The sequence below is a fragment of the Hemicordylus capensis genome, chromosome 1 (assembly GCF_027244095.1).
Source record: "Hemicordylus capensis ecotype Gifberg chromosome 1, rHemCap1.1.pri, whole genome shotgun sequence".
NCBI classification, from domain to species: Eukaryota; Metazoa; Chordata; class Lepidosauria; order Squamata; family Cordylidae; genus Hemicordylus; species Hemicordylus capensis.
The window spans coordinates 67,420,436-67,447,593 of NC_069657.1; the positions used below are offsets into that span (position 1 = coordinate 67,420,436).

The 27,158-nt window shown below is 40.8% G+C and overlaps 1 protein-coding gene across 23 annotated transcripts in view; it reads left to right on the forward strand.

Moving 5' to 3' along the window:
• The window catches only part of RYR3 (ryanodine receptor 3), a 644,727-nt gene that overhangs the window by 574,366 nt on the left and 43,203 nt on the right, over positions 1-27,158 (forward strand). For all 23 annotated transcript variants that reach the window (XM_053280309.1, XM_053280347.1, XM_053280383.1 and 20 more), the window contains 7 exons: positions 3,544-3,672; positions 7,651-7,755; positions 12,757-12,838; positions 13,127-14,451; positions 19,851-19,909; positions 22,176-22,347; positions 22,819-22,905. In XM_053280309.1, the coding sequence (XP_053136284.1) occupies positions 3,544-3,672; positions 7,651-7,755; positions 12,757-12,838; positions 13,127-14,451; positions 19,851-19,909; positions 22,176-22,347; positions 22,819-22,905 (1,959 nt within the window). The remainder of the gene's footprint in view (positions 1-3,543; positions 3,673-7,650; positions 7,756-12,756; positions 12,839-13,126; positions 14,452-19,850; positions 19,910-22,175; positions 22,348-22,818; positions 22,906-27,158) is intronic.

The following is a 27,158-nucleotide window of genomic DNA, read 5'->3' on the forward strand; positions in this document are numbered from 1 at the left end:
CATGTCTCCCAGCAGTCATCTTTTTTTCTAAACTAAAAAGCCCCAGGTGTTGTAGCCTTGCCTCATAAGGAAGGTGCTCTAGGTCCCTGATCATCTTAGTTGCCCTCTTCTGCACCTTTTCCAGTTCTACAATGTCCTTCTCTAGGTATGGTGACCGGAATTGTATGCAGTACTCCAAGTGTGGCTGCACCATAGTTTTGTATAAGGGCATTATAATATTTGCAGTTTTATTTTCAATCCCCTTCCTAATGATCCCTAGCATGGAATTGGCCTTTTTCTCATCTGCCACACATTGAGTATGTATGCATGCATGCATGCATGTATGCATTTATTTATTTGATTTGATTTATATGCTGCCCTTCCAAAAATGGCTCAGGGCAGTTTATATTAAAACAAAACTAAAAAAACTAACTATTAAAATCAAACACTGTAAAAACAACATAAAACCATTATTAAAACAATTAAAACAGTTTTTAGAACCCTGGAAAACCAAGCTAAACCTTTATGGTTTAAAAACTGTTTAAAACCCCTGGAAGGCCAGGCCAAACAGATAGGTCTTAAGAGCTTTCCTGAAGGCCAATAAAGAACTCAGATTATGGATTTCTGCTGGGAGTGCATTCCACTCCCAGGAGCAGCTACAAAGAAGACCTGCCTGTGAGTCGCCACCAGTCATGTTGGTGGTAATTGAAGACAGACCTCCTTAGATGATCTTAACATGTGGTGGGGATCATGCAGAAGAAGGCACTCTCAAAGAGTAGACACTTTCAGTGAACTGTCCCCCATGTCCCAAAGATCCCTCTCCTGATCAGTCACCAACAGCTCAGATCCCATCAGCGTATATGTGAATTTGGGGGTTTTTGCTCCAATATACATCACTTTACACTTGCCAGCAATGAACCACATTTGCTATTTTGTTGCCCAATCCCCCAGTTTTGAGAGATCCTTTTCGAGCTCCTCACAATCTGTTTTGGATTTCACTGCCCTAAATAGTCTGGTGTCATCTGCAAATTTGGCCACTTCACTGCTCGCTGCTTACCTCAACTTCTAGATTATTTATGAATAAATTAAAAAGCACCAGTCCCAGTACAGATCCCTGGGGGACCCCACTTCTTACTTCCCTCCATTGTGAAAACCTTCCATTTTTTTAACCTACCCTCTCTTTCCTGTCCTTCAGCCAGTTAGCAATCCACACGTGTACTTGTCCCCTTATCCCATGACTGCTAAGTTTTCTCAAGAGTCTTTGATGAGGAACTTTGTCGAAAGCTTTTTGGAAGTCTAGGTATACTATGTCAACTGGATCACTTTTATCCACACACCTGTTGACACTCTCAAAGAACTCCAAAAAAGGTTTGTGAGGCAAGATTTACCTTTGCAGAAGCCATGCTGGTTCTCCCCCAGCAGGGCCTGTTCTTCTATGTACTTAACAATTTTATCCTTAAGAATGTTTTCCATCAATTTGTCTCGAACAGACGTTTGCTACTTTCCAGTCCTCCGGTATGGAGCCGTATTGTAGGGATAAGGTATATATTTTTGTAAGGAGGCTGCAGTTTCACATTTGAATTCTTTAAGGATTCTTGGTTGGATGCTGTCCAGCCCTGGCGATTTGCTAGTTTTAAATTTTTTCAGACAGTTTAGAATGTCTTCTCTTGTCTCCTCTATCTGACTCAGTTCTTCAGCCTCTCTCTCTGAGAAGCCTGGTTCAAGAACAGGTATACACTCAGTATTCTCTGCCATGAAGATAGATGCAAAGAACTTATTTAGCTTTTCTGCAACCTCCTCATCCTCCTTAATAATCCCTTTCACTCCCTCATTGTCAAACGGTCCACCACCTCCCTGGCAGGTTTCCTGCTTCTGATGTATTTAAAGAAGTTTTTGTTATTCCCCTTGATGCTTTTAGCTAAATGTTTCTCAAACTCTCTTTTCACCTCCCTTATTGTCACCTTGCATTTCTTTTGCCAGAGTTTGTGTTCCTTTATGTTCTCTTCATTTGGGCAGGCCTTTCAATTTTGGAAGGAAGTCTTCTTCCCCTTTATAACTTCCTTGACTCTACCTGTTAGGCATGCTAGCATCCTTCCGGTCTTGGTGGAACATATCTTCCTTTTTGGTATACATTCCAACTGAGCTTCTGTTGTTGTGATTTTAAATAAACTACATGCATTCTGGAGCAAAGTGACTGTCCTGATTTTCCCTTTCAGTTTTCTTTTCACCAAACTCCTCATTTTAGAAAAGTTTTCTCTTCTGAAATTCAAATTGTCTGTGTTAGACTTCCTTGGTGATTCTCTCCCTGCATATAGCTGTATGCTGAATTTGATCGCACTATGTTCACTGTACCCTAAACACTCAATGACACTAACATCACACACCAAGTCCTGGATGCCATTCAGGATTAAGTCCAAGGCCGCATTCTCTCTGGTTGGTTCCATTACCAACTGTTCTAGGGCACACTCATTCAGTGTATCTAGAAATCTGACCTCTTTGTCATTACCTGTGAATTTACCCAGTCTGTGTGTGGCTAATTGAAGTCGCCCATTATTATTACCCTGTCTCTCTTTGACGCCTCCCTGATTTCCTTCTGTAACTCCTAGTCACTGTCAGCATGCATACTGCAGCATACATATTTTAAAAAATATAAATGATTTATATTTGCTTGCATCTTTCTGAGTGTTGGGCCTAGAGGCTTATTGAGTGAGAAATGGAATTAAAAACTACTACTACTATTATACTTCTCAGTGGGAGTGTGGGAAAAATAAGGAAGCTAACAAAACTGCACTGCATGAATAAACAGGCCACAACTTTATTAATTACACTTCAATCTGATTTGGCATACAAGGGCAGGGACATCAGCCTTATGCCCATCCAGCCTGATCTCAAGGAAGAGACTTGCAAATCCATTCTGCCCAACTGCTGAGCAGAACTGCAAGTGCAGCAGACAGACTCCCAACACTGGTGGGTCCTATGCCTTTGGGTATGGGTCATGATGATTGAATGGTTGAGAAGACTCTAAATTGATGCTGTCTTTTTGTACCAATCTTAGTAAAAATGCAGGATAGTACCGTAGTGCTGATATGTTGTACTACTTCTATAATGGATGACTCACAAAAAAGACCCTATATTGCGCAAAAAGAAAAACTAAATGTTGGTATACATATATAAAAAGTTTTGGTGTAACGCACCTTCCTCAGTTAAGCTAAGCTATGTTTAACTGAGGACTGGCTCTTTTTGAGCAATAAAGGGTCTTTTTGTTGAGAGTTGAGGAGTTATTACATGCATTGCATCACCGACATATCAACTTATACTACAATGGATGAGATAATAAAATGTATTAGTCTTTCATACACTTTATAATCTTCATTATTAATCTGAGCATGTGCCTCTTGCTACTAATTGTTATTTTCAGAGTTCTATTAACTATACAAATATATACAAGTTTACATGTACTTCACAGAAAATTTGTCATCCAATCTCTAGAATGTTCTTATGTGATTCTGTGAAACTACTCCCTCACAAAAATATATAGAGAAAGAACCTATTATTTATTCTTAGGAATCAATCAGTGATTTCTATTGGTATTACTCTGGGAAAGATGTGATTGATGAATCTGGACAACGTAACTTCTCCAAAGCATTAGCTGTAACCAAGCAGATTTTTAATTCACTTACTGAATATATCCAGGTAAGTAGGTTTTTTCCCTCTAGATTGTATAGTGTGTTTACAGGTGGGCCTTGTCATCTGCAAATACGATAGCATTAAATTTTATTTTTATTTACTTTTTACATTTTATATCCTGCTCTTCCTCCAAGTAGCCCAGAGCGGTGTACTACATACTTAGGTTTCTCCTCACAACAACCCTGTGAAGTAGGTTAGGCTGAGAGAGAAGTGACTGGCCCAGAGCCACCCAGCAAGTATTATGGCTGAATGGGGAGTTGAACTCGGGTCTCACCAATCCTAGTACAGCACTCTAGCCACTACACCACGCTGGCTGTTTAGAATTTTACCTGTTGTTTGAGAGTGACTGGAAATGATCTCCAAGGAAATAACCTCTGAGGTCATTTCTGGCCACCATTTTGCTAAAAGAAATCATTTTGTGGCTCTCAGTTGGGGGGAAAAATTGCACAATTTTTCACAGAACATTGGCAGTTTTTGGTATTTGGGGGGGAAATGGACACCTGCAGATCATGGCACAGTACTTTAATCCACTTATTTCTCCATTTTTATTGCTTCTTATCACCTTTTTTTACCTCCAGGTAGGGGCGTACACAGATTGCAGTTTGGGTCACAGTGCAAATTCAGACCAGTCTGCAGTCTGGCGAACTAGTTCAGCCCCAGTTTGACCGAACTGTGGACTGGTCCAATGGTAAGAGGGGCATGCATCAAGCGGCACCTTTAAAAATAAAAACCCACATCATGCGTGGGCTGCTGGGGGGAGTGCCACTGCAGCATGAAGCTGCCTGGAGTGGCGGTCACACTGGTAAGGACCAGCAACTACTTTTAAAGGTGCCGCTTGCTGCCCCACTCCCCCCGATGCTGCCTTGCACTGCCAGAATGGTCTGCAGTTTGGCCGAACTGGGCTGAACCAGTTTGTTGGATCACAACCTGAACCATGGTCCGTACACGCTCCTACCTCCAGGAATCTAACCCCCCAATTCCCATTGGCTTCAGGTATCATTATCCACATGTCCGTTATTCGTGGTGGTAGCCCAGAACTGAACCCCCACTGATAACAAGGGCCACCTGTATATGGATGTGGATGTGAGATAGATACATGGATTTTAAAGGCAACAGGGGCTTAAGATTGACTCTGCTTTCAGAAAAAATAATGATCAATAGCAGCTGTAGAAGTGGTTCTTTATACAGAAAGGGCACTGATATTTGCAGACAAAGGATTTGAAGTACTCTATTGTAACTGCTATTCTATTCTGTCTAGACCCTCTGTCTAGGTAGCTAGTTGCTACAAGGATGAGGAAAGAAAATCCAATCTTTTCCATCACCTGCTTTATTCTGGGGCAGACATGAGGTGCAATTACCTCCCACTCCCTGCAAATATAATAGAGCAGCACTCCAGAAATTTATGTTGTCTCAAACTACTGCCACCCCATTTTCAATTAGGATGTTCGGAGGCCATATTTGAAAATACAAAAAAATTCCAAATTCTGAGGGGAAATAAAAATACTAATTAAGAAACTCCATGTAGCCAGGGATGATTCCAAAATCTTAGTAATAAGGCCCAGAACGGGTGGGGTGGATAGAATAAAGTATAAAATCAATTTTCTAGCACAGCCTGATTATACTAATGATGATGATGATGATGATGATGTTTATTAAAGCATATCAGCATTTGTAGGCTTTTAGAAAGGTATAAACATAGATCGAAACATAAGAAAAATAATTATAGCTAAGATTTTGTCTGGCTTCTTGAGGCTGGTGGAGGCTAGGAGGCCTCAGCTGGAAAGAAAACAAAATCGTTTTGAGTCTCAGGCCATTTTCAAATAAAAAGATTTGTTTGTGTAGGCAATGAACACAATAGAAGTACATGAGCAAAGAAATACATGCAAAGTCTGAGCAACAGCCTATTTGAAAGAGATTTGAGGCCTCAAAATGGCCACACTTCTCCTTGTCATAGGTCCCTTGCAGGAACATCATTTAGTAACATATTCCAGAGGATCAGGAAGAATCGTTCCTTATGGTCCAATTGCTATAAATGATTTTGTAATAGGAAAAAGCCACTCCTAGAGAGATCAGTCCAGCCCTTATACACAGAGGCTGACATCCAGACTAATGCTGCACTTGCTCAAACAAGTTGCAGTAGCTAATTCCATTGGGTTGGGATCTTGTGTTCCAGGCTATTTTTGCGCTGTCGCAACATGGTGCATTTGTGCAATAAGATGTGCAACCTGTGGTATGCCTCATGCTGTGAAACCTCCTCCTTAGTCCTAATATGTTGCAGGGGACGATGCAAAGAAGATCAAGCTGTTGCATGCTAGCTTGGGGAGAAGACTGCACAGAAGTAAATGCCTACATCCTGTCTCTTGTTTTACAAATGCGATGCCTGCACAAGCAGACAGAGAGCACAAGGATTGTGCAACATTGAGCATCCATGCAGCAATGTGACCATGCATGTATACAACTTGTTTGTTATGCTAGTGTAGCATCAGTCTGGATGTTAGCTAGTAATCTAACTTGCCAATTTTACATTTTTACTGTATAGACTTCCTGCAGCTGTATCCTCATCATCCTTATTTTCCTCTCTGTATAGCTTTTAATACATCAATTGCTTTGTTCACTGTGCTGTTATCTTTTATTTATTTAAAATGTTTATACCAGTACACTACTCCAGTACACTACTGCTTGGTCAGTCTGATCTATGATCATAATAAAGTTCATCTATCTATCTACTGCTTGAAGTGGCTAACAAAGTCAGTAAAACCAATACACCATAAAACAAAATAAAAATTATAAAATAGAAAACAACAAAAAACAGATCTCAGTTAAAACCAACATTTAAAATTATAAATTAAAGCATTAAAAGTTAACAAGTTAAAAACCCACCAGATATATGTCAGTTAAAAACCCACTTTACAACTAAAGTGTTAAAACACCTCTCTGAAAAGGTAGATCTTCAACAGTTTCTTAAAGAACCTTGGGGGAGCAAGCATGGCAGAGCTCTTCCAGGAGTATGTTCCAAAATCAAGGGGCCACAACTGAAAAGGTCCTGTCTCTTGTCCCTTCCAATCAGATCTCTGTTAATGGTGGGGCCATGAGCAGAACCTGGGATGCTGAATGGAGGGCCTTGGCAGGTTCATATTGGCAGATGCAGTCTGACAGAGACCCCAACCCAAGGCATGTAGTACTTTAAAAGTCAAGACCAGCACGTTGAATCTAACCCAGAAGCAAACAAGTAACCAGTGAAGCAGCTGCAGGATGGGTGCAGTCCTTGTGAGGTGACTTATGCCCATGAGCATCCTCATGGCAGCATTCTGGACCAGCTGAAGCTTCCAAACTGTCTTCAAGGACAGCTCTGCATAGAGTGCATTGCAGTAGTTGAACCTAGATGTTACCAAAGCATGAGTGACTGGTCCGACCCTACTTTTTCTTCAAGTAGGGTCACAGCTGGCATACCACTGTAGCTGGTAGAAGGCACCCCTGCAAACTGCCATCATCTGTGCTTCTGAATCACCTTCTACATAGGACCAGAGCCATTGTATAACCATGTCCCCAAGTCTCAGGCCAGAGAGGCCACCCAGAAGGTTACCATAGCTGATAGTATCAAAAGCTGCTGAGAGATCCAGGAGAATCAACAGAGTGACACTCCCTCTGTCTATCTCCCAGTGTCGATCATCCACCAGAGTGACCCAGGCAGTTTCTGTCCCATATCTGAGCCAGAAGCCAGACTGGAAAGAATCCAAGTAATCATTTATACACACACCCATTATTTTCACACACCCATACACGCCCCTTCATTCTGTTCCACATCCATTCCCCTTCTCAATTTGCCTCAATTAATATAAAATTATTTTGATACAAAACTTAATAATTATTTTTGGCTTAGAATACTTTATATATTACTGTACATGCATATACTTAATGAATTTATGCTTTACCTAATAAGAGATACTTGAAAATGAAATTTAAAGCATTTTTCATAATTTTCAGGGTCCTTGTATAGGAAACCAGCAGAGCCTGGCTCACAGTAGACTGTGGGACGCAGTTGTTGGCTTCCTTCATGTTTTTGCCAACATGCAAATGAAACTTTCACAGGTAAATCCTATAAAACTTTCACAGGTAAATCTCATGGTGCAACCTTGCTGAATGTATATTATAAATATAAAATATTGTAAAATATACATTGAGAGTTTGAGCTAAGAGATTATCTTTGTAATCAGCAAAGCCACAAATCTGTTAACCTATTTGGTAACAGATATTATTAGTTGTGTTACTTTATGTCTACTTTATAAGCATTTATCTCCTAAAACTTCATTGGAATGTTGTTTTTCCTTTGTGGTCTTTGTTCAGTTTCACCTATGGGTTCTGGCCCTGTTCATTACTCTAATTTGGAACCTGCTAGAACTTTGCCTCAAAGCATTTTGGTGGGAATCACATCCCCAGAGTACCAGGGTATAATCTAGTTCCCATCTATCCTCTGTAGTTGTTCTTCAAGTGCTGAAGCAGATCCCTCAGGAAGAATCCTGTCTATACTTGGTCATTGGCCTGTGCCTGATCAAACAGCTTCTTTATTCTTCTCTTTGTTAGTACTCTACTCTTTCTCATTTTGGTGGTTTTATTTTTCTTCTGCTGCCCTGCTCTTTCCCCCATTCATTTCCCTCCTTCATGTGATGCTTTTCCATTTGTGGCTGTAAGCCTATGGCCATTAGGGTGGGGATAAACATCCATCAGAGGATGGCCAGAGCAACACATAGTCCAAATCTGCCAATATTGCAAGTACCTGTTAGGCCCATTAGAACCATGCTTTATGCCTAAGAGCATTGTTGTGGGAGAAGGCTTTGCCGGCCTCTGTCTCTTTGGCAAGGCCCCAAGCAGCTCCAATTTCATTGGTTCATTCTGCAAGCATTCTGTCATTTCCTGAAACTTGTTGCTATGTCAAGCCCCTGCCTCCCAATAGCTTCATCCACTAAACACAGAACAGAGCTGCAGCTCTCCCCTTCTCTGATCTTGGAATCGTCTGACCCAGTATTCTGAGAGGCCTCCAAACATCCTGTTACCAAAACTGAAATCAGCTCCTCCTTTAGTACCAGTCTTGATACCAACATTTAAAGTATTTCAAAAAGATAAAGTCTGTGGGTGAAACTGTTGAATGTATGAAACAGGAACATAAAAGAAAGGTGCAACAAGAGGCTTTGGGTTCCTCGCTTTCATCTCAGGCTAACCTAACAAAGTGGAGGAAAAACTCCAGCCTTTCAAGTTTTCCACAGTTTTCCAAGACTAACATGGATCCTGAGCCTGATGTTCAGTACCTCGATTTTGACTCTGACAGCAGCTGCCCATTACTTAGCCTGTCAGTTCAGCTGTTATCTCATTATGCTTCAGCTGCTCAGCTGCAGTTGGAGTATGGTTGTGTTCCTGAAGAAACTTACCTTGACCCTGACACTTTGCTGCTCACATAATTCCTAGATACAAAATTCCATAGCATGTAGCTCATCTACCCCACCATTGTTGTGGAGAAGACTTCAATAAAGGTTATAACTAACTACTACTACCTGTCTAGTAGTTGGTATGAAGATGAGAAATATGTGTGTAGATGTTATTCCAAAGAATGCAGTATGGCTATCAACAATATTCATCCATTTTGTGGATCCATTGTTAACTTTCAAGGTCATGATTGCTTTTTCATGAATGTGATTATTCACCTTCACCTTCTCCATTGAGTCATGGAAATAGGGATTGGGACTGTCCTCCATATCCTCATGCTTACCCATTGTGCATACACTCTTCAGAACAATGCCACTCACCTATTGCCATGTTATATAAACCATCAGATTCACAATCTACTCAACACAGACTTCCATGGGGCCTTTCTCATTCCTTTACCTCTTGGGCCACTCACTTGGGGATGTGCCTGAATGGGTAGTCTTTGGACCAAATCCAACACCAAAAGTTATGTGTACTCCTGCTCATCTGTCCTAGAGACCTGACCTGTCCTCATAAGGCTCAGGTATTTTCCTTTGTCTCCCTATCAGGCTTGGTTTCTTAACATTCCCCTCTTCTAGTTTGAATGTCCCCAACACTGCCAGAGTGGGTTGGTAACAACAGGCCATCTCTCTCTGTCCAATATCATGAAGCCTTATATATAACTGGTAGCCAAAATGGCATCTTTTCCAGGGTACACCAGCTTGCACCATTGTTGAAAGATTCTGTCTATGACTTGATTGTGATGCTCATCCCCCTGTTGCATTACCAGCACTCCCATCTCTTTTAGAGGCTGCAAGACATCCCTGGGACAAAGGAAAATCAGTGCCTAAGAAAACATGTATAGGATCCAATCTAAGTATTTCTTGCTGAACATCTGGTACCAAACCATTGTGTTTGAGGCAACCCCGCTGTAACCCAAACAATGCCCTCTGCTAGCTCCTGCAGATTGTGAATAAAGGAAACTGGATGCACTAGGAAGACAGTTTTATTCCACAGCAGCCTTGCAGCTCTGAGTCTCCAACTATGTGGCATGAATGGGACAATACCATCATTTCTTATGAGATAAAAAAGATCTATGGTTTTTCAGGCTGAGCAGCAGATCTACACAGCTTGTCATATGACAGACTGAGGTTCAAAAGCCATTGCATGAGCAGTAACACTCAGAAGACATGGCTGGCTCTGGTCTTCAGGTCTGACCCATGAGGCTACATCTGCCTTTTGATGAGGATGCTTTCTTCTGCTCCAAAGTCAATGACACTTCAGAACGAGTGCAGAAACTATGTTCCACAACATGCACACCTATTCTCGACAAACTTTCCCACCTTGCTTGCAAAGAAAGCACTTGAGAGGGTGCCAGCTTCCCAACTCCATCAGGGGTTTTATTCCAGGTACTTCACAGTACTTCACTAAAGGAAGATGGTGACTGCCCAGTGCAAGATCTGACGGACATCAACACCAAGATCTGACAGACATTGTCACTTCTGCATGATTTCATTCCATGCCATCCTTCCCCTTTTATATGAAGGTGCTTGTTTTGCATCCAGAGATCCAGTGAATGCATAATTCCACATTTCAGTTCAGGGTCCTTCCCTTTGGGCTATCTATGGCCACAAGAGTATTCTCAAAATGTACAGCAGTCATAACAGCTTATCCGAGTCAACAGATCACTTTTTAAATATTTAGATGATTATCTCATTTTATCGCCAACTGCTCACCCACCAATTTGACAACCTTACTTGATGTCATGGAATGTTTCAGTCTCATGGGCAACTTAAAACAACAACAACAACCCTCCAGCCTCAAGATTGATCGAGATAATAGGTGCTATATTGGACTCCTATGGTATAAGAGTTTACCTATCTCTTGACTGTGCCATTACTCTAACAACCTTCTCTACATACATCTCCCTGTCATTTTGCACTAACCATTCAGAAACATTTAGGTCTAATGGCAGCTACCACTTCTGTCAAACCTTTAGCTCTCTTTCATTTGCATCCAATCCAAAGCTGGTTCTTAGATATTTTCATCCCTTCTTGTCATTCTCAGTCAGGGTTCCCCACAATTCCCTCTTGAGTCTCATGCGGTTCACTGGTGAAAATCTCGGTTGAACCTGAGGAGCCGGCTTTTCTTTGTACCTCTGGTAACAACCACCATGGTCACAATGGATGACTCCCTTGTGGTGCCCACTCTAGGGACCCTGGAGTCCACAAGGGAGTCATCCAATCAGTGCACTATAAACAGCTCGTGAGTCTGACCATACAAACTTTCTCAGGCACAAAGCCATTTTCAGTGCCTCATGTACCTTTCTTCTGACAAACCCTTTTGGTGCTCATAGTCACTGACAAGATTGCAATGAAGAATTACATAAATCACCAGACAGGTATAGATTCCCACAAACTCATTGACTTACCTCTCTAGTTATTGAATTGGTGTTTTTGCCACCACATACTAATTTTGGCTGACTGTGTTCAGGGCAATCCATTGTTGTTGCAGATTCTCTAACAGGAACTTCCCCATCCCACCAATGGAGAGTTAGTCCTGACATAGTATCACATAGCTTTTGCATGGCCAACCTATGCTTAATCTGTTTGCAACAACTTTCAATGACTCCACTTCTGTGCCAGGGCAGCACACAAACAGAGCTCTCTCAGAGATCCATTCCCCCTAGATTGGAACAGTGGCTTCACTTGCCTGTTTCCATCTTCTTCTCTTACCTTGGATGCTGCATAAAGTAACTCCGGGGCAGAGCAAACTATATTCTCATTGCCCCTTGATGGCCCCACCAGCCATGGTTTATGTTACTGCACCTATTTGATAGCACTTACATCTACCTTCCTGCCCACCCTAATCTTCCAACCAGAGATGAGGTTTACATCCTACACCCCAGCATGACCCACCTTCATCTAATAGCATGGAGCATCAATCTCTGAACAAAGGGCAGATCCTACTAATGTCTGCTGTGCCTCCTGGACTCCAATTAATCTGCCTGGAATCAAGGAACCCTTCAACTTTGCAATACTATGCCACAAAGCAGAAAATATTTTAAAACTTCATCTTAAAGGCACAGGGCCTGTGGACTCCCCAGTTGAATTAATTCTCTCCTCCCTTCTTTCCCTGGCTAGATTGGAGTTGGCTATATCTTCAGTGCTTGCACATCTAGCTGTAATCTCACATCTAGCCATAACTGTATTGACTCTTCTTGTTAGGTTCACTCTTCCTTTTGGCCATTGTAAAACACTTCCTCAATGGCCTTGCCCACTTATATTCAAAAGTACCTGTTCAGGTTCCTGCATGGGACCTTGCATAAGTCCTAACTCAATTGATGTACAAGTCCTTTAAACCTCTGGTTATATGTCCCTTTCTTCATGTCTTTACTTCAGCCCATCATGTGGGAGACTTGCATACTCTGCTCTCCAACTCACCTTCCTGACATTTCATAAAGTAGTAGCACTATCTGATACAACATTCTTGCTAAAGGTGGTTTCCTCATTCCAATTTACTCAAGACATATATTTGCCAGTATATTATATTATATTATATTATATTATATTATATTATATTATATTATATTATATTATATTATATTATATTTTTATTCTATTTGTGCTGTAGGATTCCAGTCAGATTGAATTGCTGAAGGAGCTACTGGATCTTCTGAAGGATATGGTGGTGATGCTCTTGTCACTACTTGAAGGTTGGATCTGTTTTAAATGTTCTTGCTTCCATTAGTATGGAATTCAAATGTCACCATAATTTTATATTCATAATTTATATAAAGCCATCTATAATAATTTTGGGTAAAATGTCTCTTAAATACGAGATGAGCATAAATTAAGATTAAAATACTGTTGATCAATGGTACTAAACCAAAAAGATATTTATTAAAAATATATATCTAAAGACAAATTATCATGATTTTTAAAATATGCTTTCAGTGCATTTATAAATAAGCCAAATAACAATTTTTAAATTTACATTGTAGGCAATGTTGTAAATGGCACAATTGGAAAACAGATGGTGGACACTCTGGTTGAATCATCTAGCAATGTAGAAATGATCTTGAAGTTCTTTGACATGTTTCTCAAATTGAAAGATTTAACCAGCTCAGAAGCCTTCAAAGAGTATGACCCAGAAGGTAAAGGCATAATCTCAAAGAAGGAATTCCAGAAAGCCATGGAAGGTCAGAAGCAATACACACAGTCAGAGATTGAGTTCCTGCTGTCCTGTGCGGAAGCTGATGAAAATGACATGTTTAACTATGTTGATTTTGTTGAAAGATTTCATGAACCAGCCAAAGATATTGGATTTAATGTGGCAGTGCTCTTAACAAACCTTTCAGAACACATGCCAAATGATTCGCGACTTCAAACTTTATTAGATCCAGCAGAAAGTGTCCTTAATTATTTTGAACCTTACCTGGGACGCATTGAGATAATAGGTGGTGCGAAGAAGATAGAGCGAGTTTATTTTGAAATCAGTGAATCCAGTAGGACGCAATGGGAAAAGCCTCAAGTGAAAGAATCAAAAAGACAATTCATTTTTGATGTTGTAAACGAAGGTGGAGAACAAGAGAAAATGGAACTTTTTGTAAACTTCTGCGAGGACACAATTTTTGAAATGCAATTGGCATCTCAGATCTCGGAATCAGATACAGTTGACAGACCTGAAGGGGAGGGAGAGGATGAGACTTGCTATGTGAAGGAAGTTGGAGAAGATGAGCGAGAAGAAAATTCCCTTGAATCAGCATCAGCTTTTGCAATGGCATGTGTTACAGTAAAGAAAAATGCTACCATGATTTTTAAAATGATTAGATTAAAAAACCTAAGGAAACAGTACAGAAAAGTGAGAAAGATGACTGTAAAAGAACTGGTAAAAGTGTCTGTTTCTTTTTTCTGGATGCTGTTTGTAGGGTTCTTCCAAATGCTTGTCACTGTAGTATGGGGTCTTTTTCAGATTCTTTGGAGTACTGTGTTTGGGGGTGGCCTAGTGGAAGGTGCCAAAAATATCAGAGTTACCAAAATTCTAGGAGACATGCCGGATCCAACACAATTCGGAATCCATGATGATGTCCTTGAAGCCGAGAAAGCTGAAGTTACAGAACATGGCATTACGGCTGAAATTGTGCAATTTGTAAAAAGTGAAAAGGGAGAAACTGACATCTTGTCAGATATTTTTGGCATTCATTCGAAGAAAGAAAGTGGGTCAAAACATGGTCATGATGTTGGCCTTGGGGATATTGCTGATATTGTTGGATCAGAAACTCCCCCTTCTGTGGAAAGGACTATTCGCAAGAAGAAGAAAACACAGGTAGGTTTTTAAAAAACTGTACTGTGTGGCACATTGCTATTTTAGTTCTTAAATATGTGTTTATTTTATTGATTTACTATGAAGACTCCAGTAAAATTGTGAAATGGTGTGCACATGTCATCTTTCTGAAATTTTAGTATGTCATTGATTCAAAGTCAGTTATGGAACTGAATTTTAGAAGGCTTTAAAAGTCATTGCATAGAAGCCACATCTGTTCACATCATGGCAGACAACTTGACAGTCCTTTATACTTCACAGAAACAGCTTGTAGACCCTGCTTTGTTCCAGCACAGACACAATCTAAAGGATATTTCAAATGTTATTAATTTCTCTGAAGTGGTATTTTTATATGTTAACATTTTAGATATAGAAATAATAGCATGAAATAACAGAAAAATTATAAAATTAGCACAGAAATAAAAATAACAAATTAGAATTCATGAGTTACAGAAGGATGAATTGTGAGATGAAATCAACATGCAACTACCATCTTACCCTTATCAGGCTGTGCAGTATTTGGCATAATCCCATTCACATATGCCTATCAGCTCTAAAGCAAACTTCTGGTTTGGCCAAGTACTTAGAAGTGATAATTTGATGTGTTACTTTATCTGTAAGTGTGGCCTCATGTCCTCCTGCATAGCATATGAACTTGTCCATCAGTTACAATTGTAATCTGATGCTTCTGCAAGCATTCCCACCTTTGGAGAGGTTAGTAGCTACCAGAGAGAGAGAGCCTTCTCTGTGGTGGCACCCCCATTGTGGAATTCCCTCTTCAGATAAATGTTCCTGGCTCCTCCTTTCTTAACTTTTACACACCAGGTGAAGTCCTCCTTGTTTTTCCAAGTGTTTAATATTCACTGTATTGTACCAGCTGTTTCTATTCTTGGCCATCATGCTACCACTCTCTTAATGTTTGTTTTATTTGTTGGTTTTATTTCAACTATTCCTGATGATTGTAAGTAAAGTGTGCCGTCAAGTCGATTTCAATTCCTGGTGCCCACAGAGCCCTGTGGTTTTCTTTTGGTAGAATACAGGAGGGGTTTTCCATTGCCTCCTCCCATGCAGTATGAGATGATGCCTTTCAGCATCTCCCTATATCGCTGCTGCCCGGTATAGTACCAGTGGGGATTCAAACCGGCAACCTTCTGCTTGTTAGTCAAGCATTTCCCCACTGCCATTGCTTTTGCAGGCTGCTGCAATGTCCTTTTGTATGCATTGCTAACAACTGTCAGAAGATGAGAAAATGAGTTTTTATGTAAGATCATGTCACATTCCTCAGGAAAATTGCTTGGTAAAACTATGCAAGGAGCCGGGAGGCGGGTACTGTTGATCCAGTAATGATGTCCATAACATCAAATATTCCTCCTCAGAAATGTGACTAGATATGTCCCCCACAGGTGAAAAGTTACGAATGTCCTACATGGGGAGTACTACAATGTAGGAAAAAGCATGAAAACCATATTTAGATTGTTGCATATAATGATCACGAGGGATCTGTTTCATTCTATCTATCCATGCTGTGAAGCTACAACATTATACCATTTGTCCCAGTTTACATGAATACAGTACATGGTGAAATAGCATTGTTTTATAACATTTAAACTATACAATAATTGATTATTTTGATTTTGTAAGACAGTTAGATCACAAAAGTTTAAAGATAAATATATATTCTGTTCAGAGTTCCAGAGATAAGTTCTGAATTAAATATAATTAATTTCCTGGGGAAGCTGTGGACATTTCCTCCTGTTGTTCTGTTGGCAAGGGAACAACAGATTCTCTTCCTAAATCCGTTACAGAGAACCAAACTAGATGTTTGGGGCAACAGTTTATTTGTTAAATACATGCTTGCCCTATTTGGCTATAAAACAAAGGCCAGGATTTACTATTTTTGCCCAAAGGAATGCGAAGAGCAAGGGAAGTGAAACCCTCCTCCCAACCTTCTATTACTGTGTTCTACTGCTTTTAAGCAGTTTTCCCCCAGACTCTGAGATTTTTTTTTAAAAAAAGAACTAGGTAAGGAGAAAACTGCTTAAAGCAGCTAAGCATGGTGAGGTAAAGTTGGGGAGGGTTTTGCTCCTCACCCCTGTATATAAAAGATAGACTCACTCCCATCTCCACTTTATAGGTAAATGGGGGTAAGCACAGGCTTTAACACACACAGGTGTCCCAAATGTCTAGTTTGGCTCAGAATCATGCAGTCAAATCCTGCTAGAGGACAGACATGCATGGAAAAAGGCTTTTGCTTGCAGATCTACAGCTAGATGCATAATATGCACCCAGACAGGTGCTGCATGAGCAGCTCTTTCCCCACACCAAAACCCTGGTCAAAAAATTAGTAATTGTGCTGATCAGCTGCATAGAAGGGCTATTTGCATTGCAATCTGATTGTGCCATACACACACAATTCAAGTGGAGTCAAAACCTACTTCAAGATTGAAACACAGGTTAATTAGATTGTAGTTCATTATTTGTATTCTTGGGTATGTATTTTAAGATCTTTGAGGTGATCCATGTTCCCTCACAAGCTGTGTTCTGCATCTGCACAGTAGTCCATTGTGGAAAAATTCCAATGTCTTTGAGGCATTCTTTGGTTCTGCCAAATCATGCAACTGTGCAACTGTTATTTTCGGTGGGAGAGCACCATTCTCCTCAGTTCCTTCTCAACCACCATGCTGCTCTCATTGGGAAGGATTCACTCTGCTCTCCTCATTCTCAGCTTTCTCTCTCTCTTGGTTTTTCAGCTTGACTTTGAACTGTTTTTCTGTTTTTCCTCTTGTCTCTCTCCTACTGCTCTAATGGACTCTTGGAAAACTTAAGGTCCATAAAGTCATCTTGTCTTCTTTGTCACCCATGCTGATGTCAAGGTTTTCACATTAATCTATGTCAACCTTGTAAGTTGCCCAAGTGTCCGGGATCAATTTCAGCATCAGCTTCTATGCTGTTTCTTTCCAAGACCTTGGTCATCGCTGCTTCTTCAACGTCCACTACTACCCCATTTCTTCCTAAATCTTCGATCATCACTTTGTCTTCTTCTGTGTCTATGGTGGCGCAGACTACTCTACCACTGTTGACACCAACGCCAACATCAGTGCTGAGATTACCTTCGTTGATCATCATTGGTTTTTCTCCAGCTTTGTCACTGGCATGTTCTCTTCAAGGTTCTCCAGTTCAGGATCAACATTCCTCCCCAGAACCTTCCTTGATGTCAGTTGATAAGTCCAGGACTCACAACCTGGAATCCTTCATGGGTTCATCTACCAGTACTCCTTCAGGTTCAACTTTTTGGGTTACCAGTTACACGGTCTCGATGGAGATTATGATAACGAGGCAGTACCAATACCAAAGACCCCGTCTGCTTCACCAGCCAGGGCTTCCCTCGCTGTTCTCCCACTCAACATTGGAGAGAATGTTTTCATCATTTTGCCCTGCACTATTCTTTGATGCCTCAACCCATGGATTATGGAAGTTCTCCTGGGGGTTTGGACCCTGGGGGCTCAATTATTAGATTCCATCCTACTGAACGAGCAGAAACTTTATGCAAGTGGAGGCATTTCACTGCCCATACTGAAGCTAAGGCCTTTGACCCTCTCACTGCTACTGTCCAGCAAATTCTTCTTCTTAATGGGCTTCAAACATTCCAGTCTTTCTAATATATCTCTCAAGGTACATTTGGCAGCTCTTTTCACAAGACCTCCTGGCTGGGATGGATGATCAGTCTTTTCCCATCTGATTTCCACATGCTTCCTCAAAGAACATCCCCACCCCACCAAGATCCTGTTGAACCTTTGAGTGTCTCCCTGGTCCTCTCTTCTCCCCGATCCTCTCTTCCAAACCTCCCTTCAAACCGCTGCTCTCTGTTAGTCTAAAGTCTTGTCCTTGAAAGCTGCTTTTCTTCCTGCTACAACTTTGGCATGCCATGTCAGCAACCTGACAGCTCTTCTCAGTGACTCTTCGTAAACTAAGTTCTATTCAGAAAAAGTAGTTCTTTGGATGGATCCCTCTTTCACTCCTAAATTTGCCTCTGATTCTCATCTCAATCAAGATATATTACCTGCCTTCTTCCAGAATCCTTTATCTTACTGGAGAAGTTGATGCATTCCCTCAACATTCGACGAGCCCTGCTCTACTACCTTAACCTTACTTAACCTTACTCTACTACCTTAACCTTAAAAAGGGGGAAGCAAGGGTCACCCTGTTTTTTGCCAAAGACTTTCCCATTTGATTGTCGAACTCATTTTCATGTGTTACCACCAACACGGGGTTCAGCCCCCTTCAAAGATCAGGGCTTACTCCACTTGGACCATGGCCACATCAGCAGCTCATATATCTGACAACTGTATGAAAGATATCTGCAAGGCAGCCATATGGTCTTTGGACTTATACCTTTTATAAAGCACTATGCTGTGTGTTGGAGATGGAGTGCATAGACCTTTTGCACCAACTATCCTAATGACCACTAGGGGCATTGGGAGTAGAGGTAGTTAGTGAGGGTCTCCTTACCTGTCCTGGCTTTCCTCTGCTCTATGACCCCTGCCTTTGCTCCTCATGTACTTCCTGTAGTGAGTCAGTCCCTTTCCTTTCCTCCTAGAGAGAAGATGGAGACCTCTCTCTCTCTCCCTACCTATTTATTATGTAGCTGATGGATAGGGCAGGTCTTCCCTATCTCAAATGTACTTCACCAATAAATCAATTTCATTTAGACTCTACAGGGATCTCCATGTGTGTTACTTAAATAGCGGCAACAACTAAACTCTGCACGCTGTAACTGGAGTAGTAGCTTCCTTGGTGCTTTGCTGAATAATCACAAAACCTCAACACTATGGACATCCACTCAGTAGCAGAGGCCAACTTTGGTCAGGCAGTCCTTAGTCTGAACAGAATCCTGGTGAGCTAACTAATCACCTAGATTGTGAGGTAACATGGATCACCCCAAAGATAAAACAGGTTGTTTACCTGCAACAGGTGATCTTTCTGGTGATCCATGTTCACTCACAACACCTGCCTAGCCTATGCCGCTGCTAGGATTCCTCCATAGTTGTACTGACTTATTTATCTTAGCTGCCTTTATCCACGGACATTGCAGTGGTTGATCAGGAACTGAGGATAATGGCACTCTCCCACCAAAAATAACAGTCTCACACACCCGTTATTTGGCGGAACCAAAGAACACCTCAGAGTGTGGATTTCTCCACGATGGGCTACTGCGCAAGCGCAGAACCCAGGTTGTGAATAAGCATGGATCACCAGAAAAATTGCCTGTTACAGGTAAGCAACATGTTTTATTACTAACTTTCACGTAGTGGTGGTGATAGTTATATATTTTTTATTTTTTAAATTAATTATTTCAGATTCTCTATTAAAACAATTTTCTATGCAAATCCAACATTTTTCAGGCATCTGACATTGCAAAGGATGATGAATCAGAAGCAAGGACAGAATCTGAGAAGGCTGAGTAAGTTATATTTAACTAAATCATATTAAAATGATTGTTTTAAATATACCTAACTGCATTAGTTTCAAGCAGACTTTCAACACAATATCCGCTTTGAATTTGTTAGTGTCTTTAGTAGTCTTTGAACACTGATTGGTTGATTGATTGAGTGCCATCAAGTTGGTGTCGACTCTTAGTGACCACATAGATAGATTCTCTCCAGGATGATCTGTCTTCAACTTAGCCTTTAAGCTCCCTCAGTGGTGTATTCATTATTGTCATAATACATCCACCTTGCTGCTGGTCTTCCTCTTCTTCTCTTTCCTTCAACTTTCCCCAGCATTATAGACTTCTCAAGAGAGCTGAATTTTCACATAATGTGTCCGAAATGTGATAGTTTGACCCTGGTCATTTGTTCCTCGAGTAAAAATTCTGGATTGATTTGTTCAATGATCCATTTGTTTGTTTTCCTGGCTGTCCATGGTATCCTCAAAAGTCTTCTCCGGCAGCAAAGTTCAAAAGCATCAGTACTTTTTCTGTCTTGCTTCTTCAAAGTCCAGCTTTCACATCCATAGAGTGTAATGGGAAAAACCATTGTCCAAACAATTCTAATCTTTGTAGGTATAGACATGTCATGACATCTAAATATCCTTTCCAAGGCCTTCATTGCAACCCTACCAAGTGCTAGTCTGCAGTGTATTTCTTGACTGCTGGATGCTTTACTGTTGATGGGAATTTCAGAACACTAGGTAAAGTGTGCCATCAAGTCAGTTTCAATTCCTGGTGCCCACAGAGCCCCGTGGTTTTCCTTTGATAGAATACAGGAGGGGTTTTCCATTGCCTCGTCCCGTGCAGTATGAAATGATGCCTTTCAGCATCTCCCTATATCGCTGCTGCGCAATATAGTACCAGTGGGGATTCAAACTGGCAACCTTCTGCCTATTAGTCAAGCATTTCCCTGTTGCTCTATTTAAGGTGGCTGGACTAGAAGTAGGCTTGGCTCTCCAACTGTTGTTGAACGATAACTACCAGGACCCCCACAGTTTATCATGGCTGGGGATGTGGGGAGCTGTAGCCAAGGTTACCTACTCCTGCCTTAAACTAACACACACCTTCCTTTATAAAATAGATTAACCCCTAGAATACTGGGATTAAAAACTTATTGGATATTGAAGTTTTCATTTGCTATGACATATTACCAATGTTTCAAAGATAAGGAGAAGATATGAAGATATGTCCAATGTTTTAAAGTTAAGGACAATTTGACTGATTTATACCCAAGTTTAAGCACTGATAAACTCTCCATATATTTGTTCATTGTCATTGCTCTTCTTCAGATGCTTAAGATCTATACAACTGGCACTTCATTTATGTTCTTTCTGCACTTAAAGAGAAATTATTTTAATCTGTTATTGTGCAGATCCTAGAACAGGGGATGGCAATGTTGTGAAAGGCACCCACCCTTACCATATGCTACTAACATCTTACTAAGTCTTTTAATGGTACAAGTGTCCTCACAGAGAGAAAACTAGCAATCATTGCCAGATATTGCTCATTCCCTCCTACCCTTCTGGCTAAGCCAAATGGATCCAGGACACAAGCTTTGCCCCTAAAGATTGTAAAAGACCTTCACGGGACTATAGCCTTGAACTGTCTATGTAGTACTAATACTTGTTTGTAAGTTCATGAATAATTCCATTTGTTCTTGGGATTGTGTTCAGGGCATAGCTCAGACAGCTTGAGGAGGATCAAGAACCAGAATTCTTGGTCTCTGAAATCAATTCTGGAAGGAGAGTGCAAAATAGAAACTTGTTCGTGCCAACTGTTCCTATGATGGGTACTAGACTGAAATCAAACAAACCCTAGTGCTATGGTACATAATACAAAAAATGTTTTTAGCGGACTTGTGAAATTAATCTTGTTAAATCAAAGTGTCTAACCTGGTGCTTAATACCAAATTGTTTCCCTTCTTTTATAAAACCATTGCATTTAAAAACAAACTTTCTGGTATTTAACACAGAGTACACACAGTCCCTGCAGATAAGCATTTGTATGTGACAATAAATTATATCTTTTTCACTTTGTGAACCATCACTTTTGTATAGGTCTTTTCCTGTCAGTTCCCACCCGATTTGTTTGAGTTCACCAAACCTGGCTTGCATTAAATAACTCTCAGTTTTGACCTCATTCATCTTTTTAGCAATCAACATTAATCTCAGTTTGTTCGTGTCAGACTACTTACAGTACATTGTAAGCTACTGAATATTTTTGTTGTCATTTTTTCTAGCATTGAGGATGGTGAAAAACAAGATAAAATAAAAGATGATGAGTATTCTGAAAATTTGGAAATTGAAGAACCCAGGAAAAGGAAACGAAGGCATGGGCAAAAGATAGAGAAACCTGATGCAGTAATGGCAAACTTTTTTAAAGTGTTGGAGATTTATCAGACAAAAATGCTGGTATGTTGACCCTCTTTCTCACTCTTAGCCCCTAATATTTATCTATCTATCTATCTATCTATCTATCTATCTATCTATCTGTGTTTATGTACTGCCCTTTGTCCTAAAACCACAGGGTGGTTAACAACAAGATAAAAAGCAGAGCACGGGACAGCTCATTGGACAAAAACCCTGAATAATTGTATTATTAATATTCATATTATTCTATTATTACTAAAATTTAGTATTTAGTATTAATGATAATTTTTGACAAATAGAGACAGACAGATTGCTTTTTAAACAAGGGAAATCTAGTGGGGCTTTTAAAAACATGTGCCTAATAGGAACAGAACATTTCCAGGGGGGAAAGATTTTGCAATGAAATATAACTGAACTTATATCTACTATTTTGGATTTATTTTTAAAAATCTGCTTGATTTTCTTCTGAATTCTGATTCTTGCCTTATGAACTAATATTTTTTTGAATTTCAGCACTATTTGGCCAGAAATTTCTACAATTTAAGATTTCTTGCACTATTTGTTGCGTTTGCTATCAACTTTATTCTGCTCTTCTACAAGGTAATATAACTGTATTAATTCTAAGTAGGATGCTTTTATTTTTCAGAGTGACATTTGCTATGGTGAGAATCAAAACTGCAGTTATAGTAAGCAACATGAACTAATGAAAATGAATAGTGCCATGTAAAAATAATTAGTTCTTAACCCAACTAACTTCTAAAGGATGACACATTCATATTCAATTAGAACACCAATCAACATGATATGCAGCTGTAATGTCTCTATTAGAACTTGCGGCACCACTTCTGCAGACCCTGGAGGTAGTGGTGAAACTGTGCTAGCGCTAGTAGCATTATTCTATTTCAGGGCTGCTCAACTTTGGCCCTCCAAAGCTGTTTTTGGACTACAACTCCCATAATCCCCAGCCATAGTGGCCCATAGCCAGGAATTATTGTAGTTCTAGGCCAACATCTGCAGGAGAGCCCAAGTTGAGCAGCCCTGCAAGCCCTCTACTTATTCCCATTGTTGCAAATGGGGAAGCACTACCATCAGTTCTCTTTACAAGTGTCACTGCTTCCAGGTCTGCAGTAGTGGAGCAAGTTCTAATGGAGATGTTAGAGCTGTGCATCATGTTGGCCAATGACAATAACATTGGATTCTCTCTTGTTTTTATCTTCTGGTTCTTATTCATTGTGATCATAATATTTAGCATTATACTTAATGGATTCAGAGTGTTTAAAGTGCTTCACATGAATTAACTTTGTTGTAATACTTACAACAACCCTGAGAGGTAGGTCAGAATTTAACCCTGTGTTGTAGATGGGAGGTGGAGGCTCCTATGGCATGACTAAGGCCATCTAATAAGTTCATGGCAGAGCAGAAATTTGAATTGTGGACTTTCTGATTATAGCTCAGTCTCTTAAACACAATGCTACACAAGCACCTGCATAATATTGCAGCACTTAGCTTACCACATTTGCGAACTGAATACTTCCATTAATCCATGCAAACATTACCTGTCCTGAAATGCTGAGATTAACCCCACCCCCACCCCCACCCCACACTAAATCTAATATGTCGATATGTTATCATGCTTGCTCTGACCTACATCTTTCTGCACATGTGCATATCTGTGGCTGGAACATCAACTATGGCTCTGTTCAGATACCAGTAGAGCCCTCTCCCTGCTGCAGCCAACTCAATTAGCTTGGGTTGGGAAGCAAGCAGTTATTGATTGGGTAGAATAAGCCCAAACAGACTAGCACCAAAGGAGCACCAAACCAGCTGGCACCTTGATTCAAGCATCTAAGATGTCTGGGTACCAGGCTGACACAAGGGTCTAAACTAGGATTGTGCACTGCATGTGCCACAACCAGATTCAAAGAGCAGGGATGAGCTCAAAACCCTAGTGCTCAGCTGGGAAGCTCCAGAGCAGAACAGGGCAGAGTTTCCACCAGCAGTCATAAGAACATAACATAAGAACAGCCCTGCTGGATCAGGCACAAGGGCCATCTAAGTGGCCTACCAGATGCCTATGGGGAGCCGACAGGCAAGAGGTATGTGCATACCCTCTCTCCTGCTGTTGCTTCCCTGCAACTGGTATTGAGAGGCATCGTGCCTCTGAGGCTAGAGGTGGCCCACAGCCACTAAACAAGTAGCCTTTGATAGGCCTGTCCACCAGGAATCTGTCTAAGCCCCTTTTAAAGCCATCCAAGATGGTGGCCATCACCACATCCCATGTCAAAGAATTCCATAGATTTATTATGCGCTGTATGAAAATGTACTTCCTCTTATTGGTCCTAAATTTCCCAATCTTCAGTTTCATGGGTTGATCCCTGGCTCTAATGTTGTGAGAGAGGGAGAAAAGTTTCTCTCTGTCCACCCTCTCCACTTGATGCATAATTTCATACACCTTGATCATGTCTCCCCTTAGTCACCTCTTTTCCAAGGTAAAGAACCACAGATGCTGTAGCCTAGCCAAATAAGGAAGGTTCTCCAGGCCCCTGATCATCTTGGTTGCCCTCTTCTGCACTTTTTCCAGTTCTATAATATCCTTCTTTAGGTATGGTGACCAAAACTGTATGCAGTACTCCAGATGTGGCCGCACCATAGATTTGTATAAGGGCATTATAATATTAGCATTTTTATTTTCAATCCCCTTCCTAATGATACCTAGCATGGAATTAGCCTTTTTCACAGCTGCCGCACACTGTCGACACTTTCAATGAGTTGTCCACTACGCCCTCAAGATCTCTCTCCTGGTCAGTCACCAACAGCTCAGATCCTATCAGCACATATGTGAAGTTGAGGGTTTTTTGCCCCCAAATTCATCACTTTGTGCTTGCTTACATTGAAACGCATTTGCCATTTTGTCGCCCAATCCCCCAGTTTGGAGAGATCTTTTTGGAGCTCCTAACAATCTGTTGTGGATTTCACTACCCGAAATAGTTTAGTGTGAACTGCAAATTTGGCCACTTTGCTGCTCACCCCAACTTCTAGATCATTTATGAACAGGTTAGGAACCTGTTCCTAACATTTATTAGGAACATTTATCAACAATTTAGATCATTTATGAACAACTGGGACCAAGAGCACTGGTCCCAGTACTGATCCCTGGAGGACCCCACTTCCTACCTGCCTCCATTGTGAATACTGTCCATTTATTCCTACTCTCTGTTTCCTGTCCTTCAAGCAGTTACTGATTCACACATGAACCTGTCGCCTTATCTCATGACTGCTAAGTATACTCAAGAGCCTTTGGTGGGGAACTTTATCAAAAGCTTTATCAAAACTTTATCAAAAGCAGTCCCACATCTTGTTTCCATCAACTGAAAAGCTCTGTCCAGGAGCTGAGGATGCTCAGATTGCTGACAATACTGCCAGTCATCTGTACACAAAGAGTCAGGGAATGGGGTGGGTGGGTGGGTTGAAGTCTTTCATTCTTCAACAAATCTATTATAAACTTTGAAGAATTTTGTGCAAAATAAAGTCATACTTTCTGATCACTTACAGATACCAAATTTTGAATACACAATCCTGCCACTGGCACTAACTGAATGTGCTACTTTTTACACCAGAATATGCTTGGTGATTTTTTTAAAATGGTATTTTTTAAAATAGAAGTTCATAGGAACATAGGAAGCTGCCATATACTGAGTCAGACCATAGGTCCATCTAGTTCAGTATTGTCTACACAGACTGGCAGTGGCTTTTCCAAGGTTGCAGGCAGGAATCTCTCTCAGCTCTATCTTGGATATGCCAGGGAAGGAACTTGGAGCCTAGATGCTCTTCCCAGAGTGGCTCCATCCTCTAAAGGGAATATCTTACAGTGCTCACACTTCTAGTCTCCCTTTCATATGCAACCAAGGCAGACTCTGCTTAGCTAAGGGGACAAGTTGTGCTTGCTACCGCAAGACCAGCTCTCTTCCCTTCAGAATATCATACTTCCCAGTTTCCTAAAGACAGCAAATTTTGACTGAACAATTCTGCCACTGAAATTAGCTGAATGCACTACATACTTTTAGTACTGGGCTTAGGGATGTGCACAAGCCAGTTCGGCTGGGAATCGCCAAACTGGCTCAGGGACAGCGTTTGAACAGCTCGATGGGGCGAGGATCAGTTCCCTTAAGGAACCAGTAAGCAGGTCCTTACCTGCTCCGCTGCCGCCCCTCCGCTTTTCCACTGGCACCGTTGTTCCCTGCAGCCTCTGCGTGGTGTTGGCACACTCGCCAGCCATGTGCATGCCAACACTTTGCGGAGGCTACAGGGAACAGTGCCACAGCCCTGTGCAACCATTGCCAGGGCGAGCGCCACTGGCAGAAAAGAAGTGGGGCAGAAAAGCAGCGGAGCATGTAAGGACCTGCTTACTGGCTCCTTAAGAGAACTGCTCCCCACCCTGCCAGCCCATGCACGAGCTGTTAATGCACATCTCTAACTGGAATATGCTTGGTGAAATTGTAATATTTTTTGGAATTTTTTATAAGACGTTCTAAATATAATCATATTTTTCTGAACAGATTTTTTATACTCTATAATCAGATCAGTAATTTCAAATCAACATCATGACTAAGAGAAGCAGAAGATCTTTCCCAAGTTCAAATTTACTATGATTCAAATTTACCATATATGGTAATTATTCAGTAACATTAATGTTTGAAGTTGAAATTCATCTGAAATGTCAAACTGCTCTTTTATTTCCCTTTTGCAAGCACTTTAATAGAACAAGTTGTTCTAGTAAGAACTAATCTGCCTACTTTCCTTCCTCTAAAGCAGGGAAGAAGGAAGAAAGCAGAAAGCGAAGGGCAAAAGGGAAG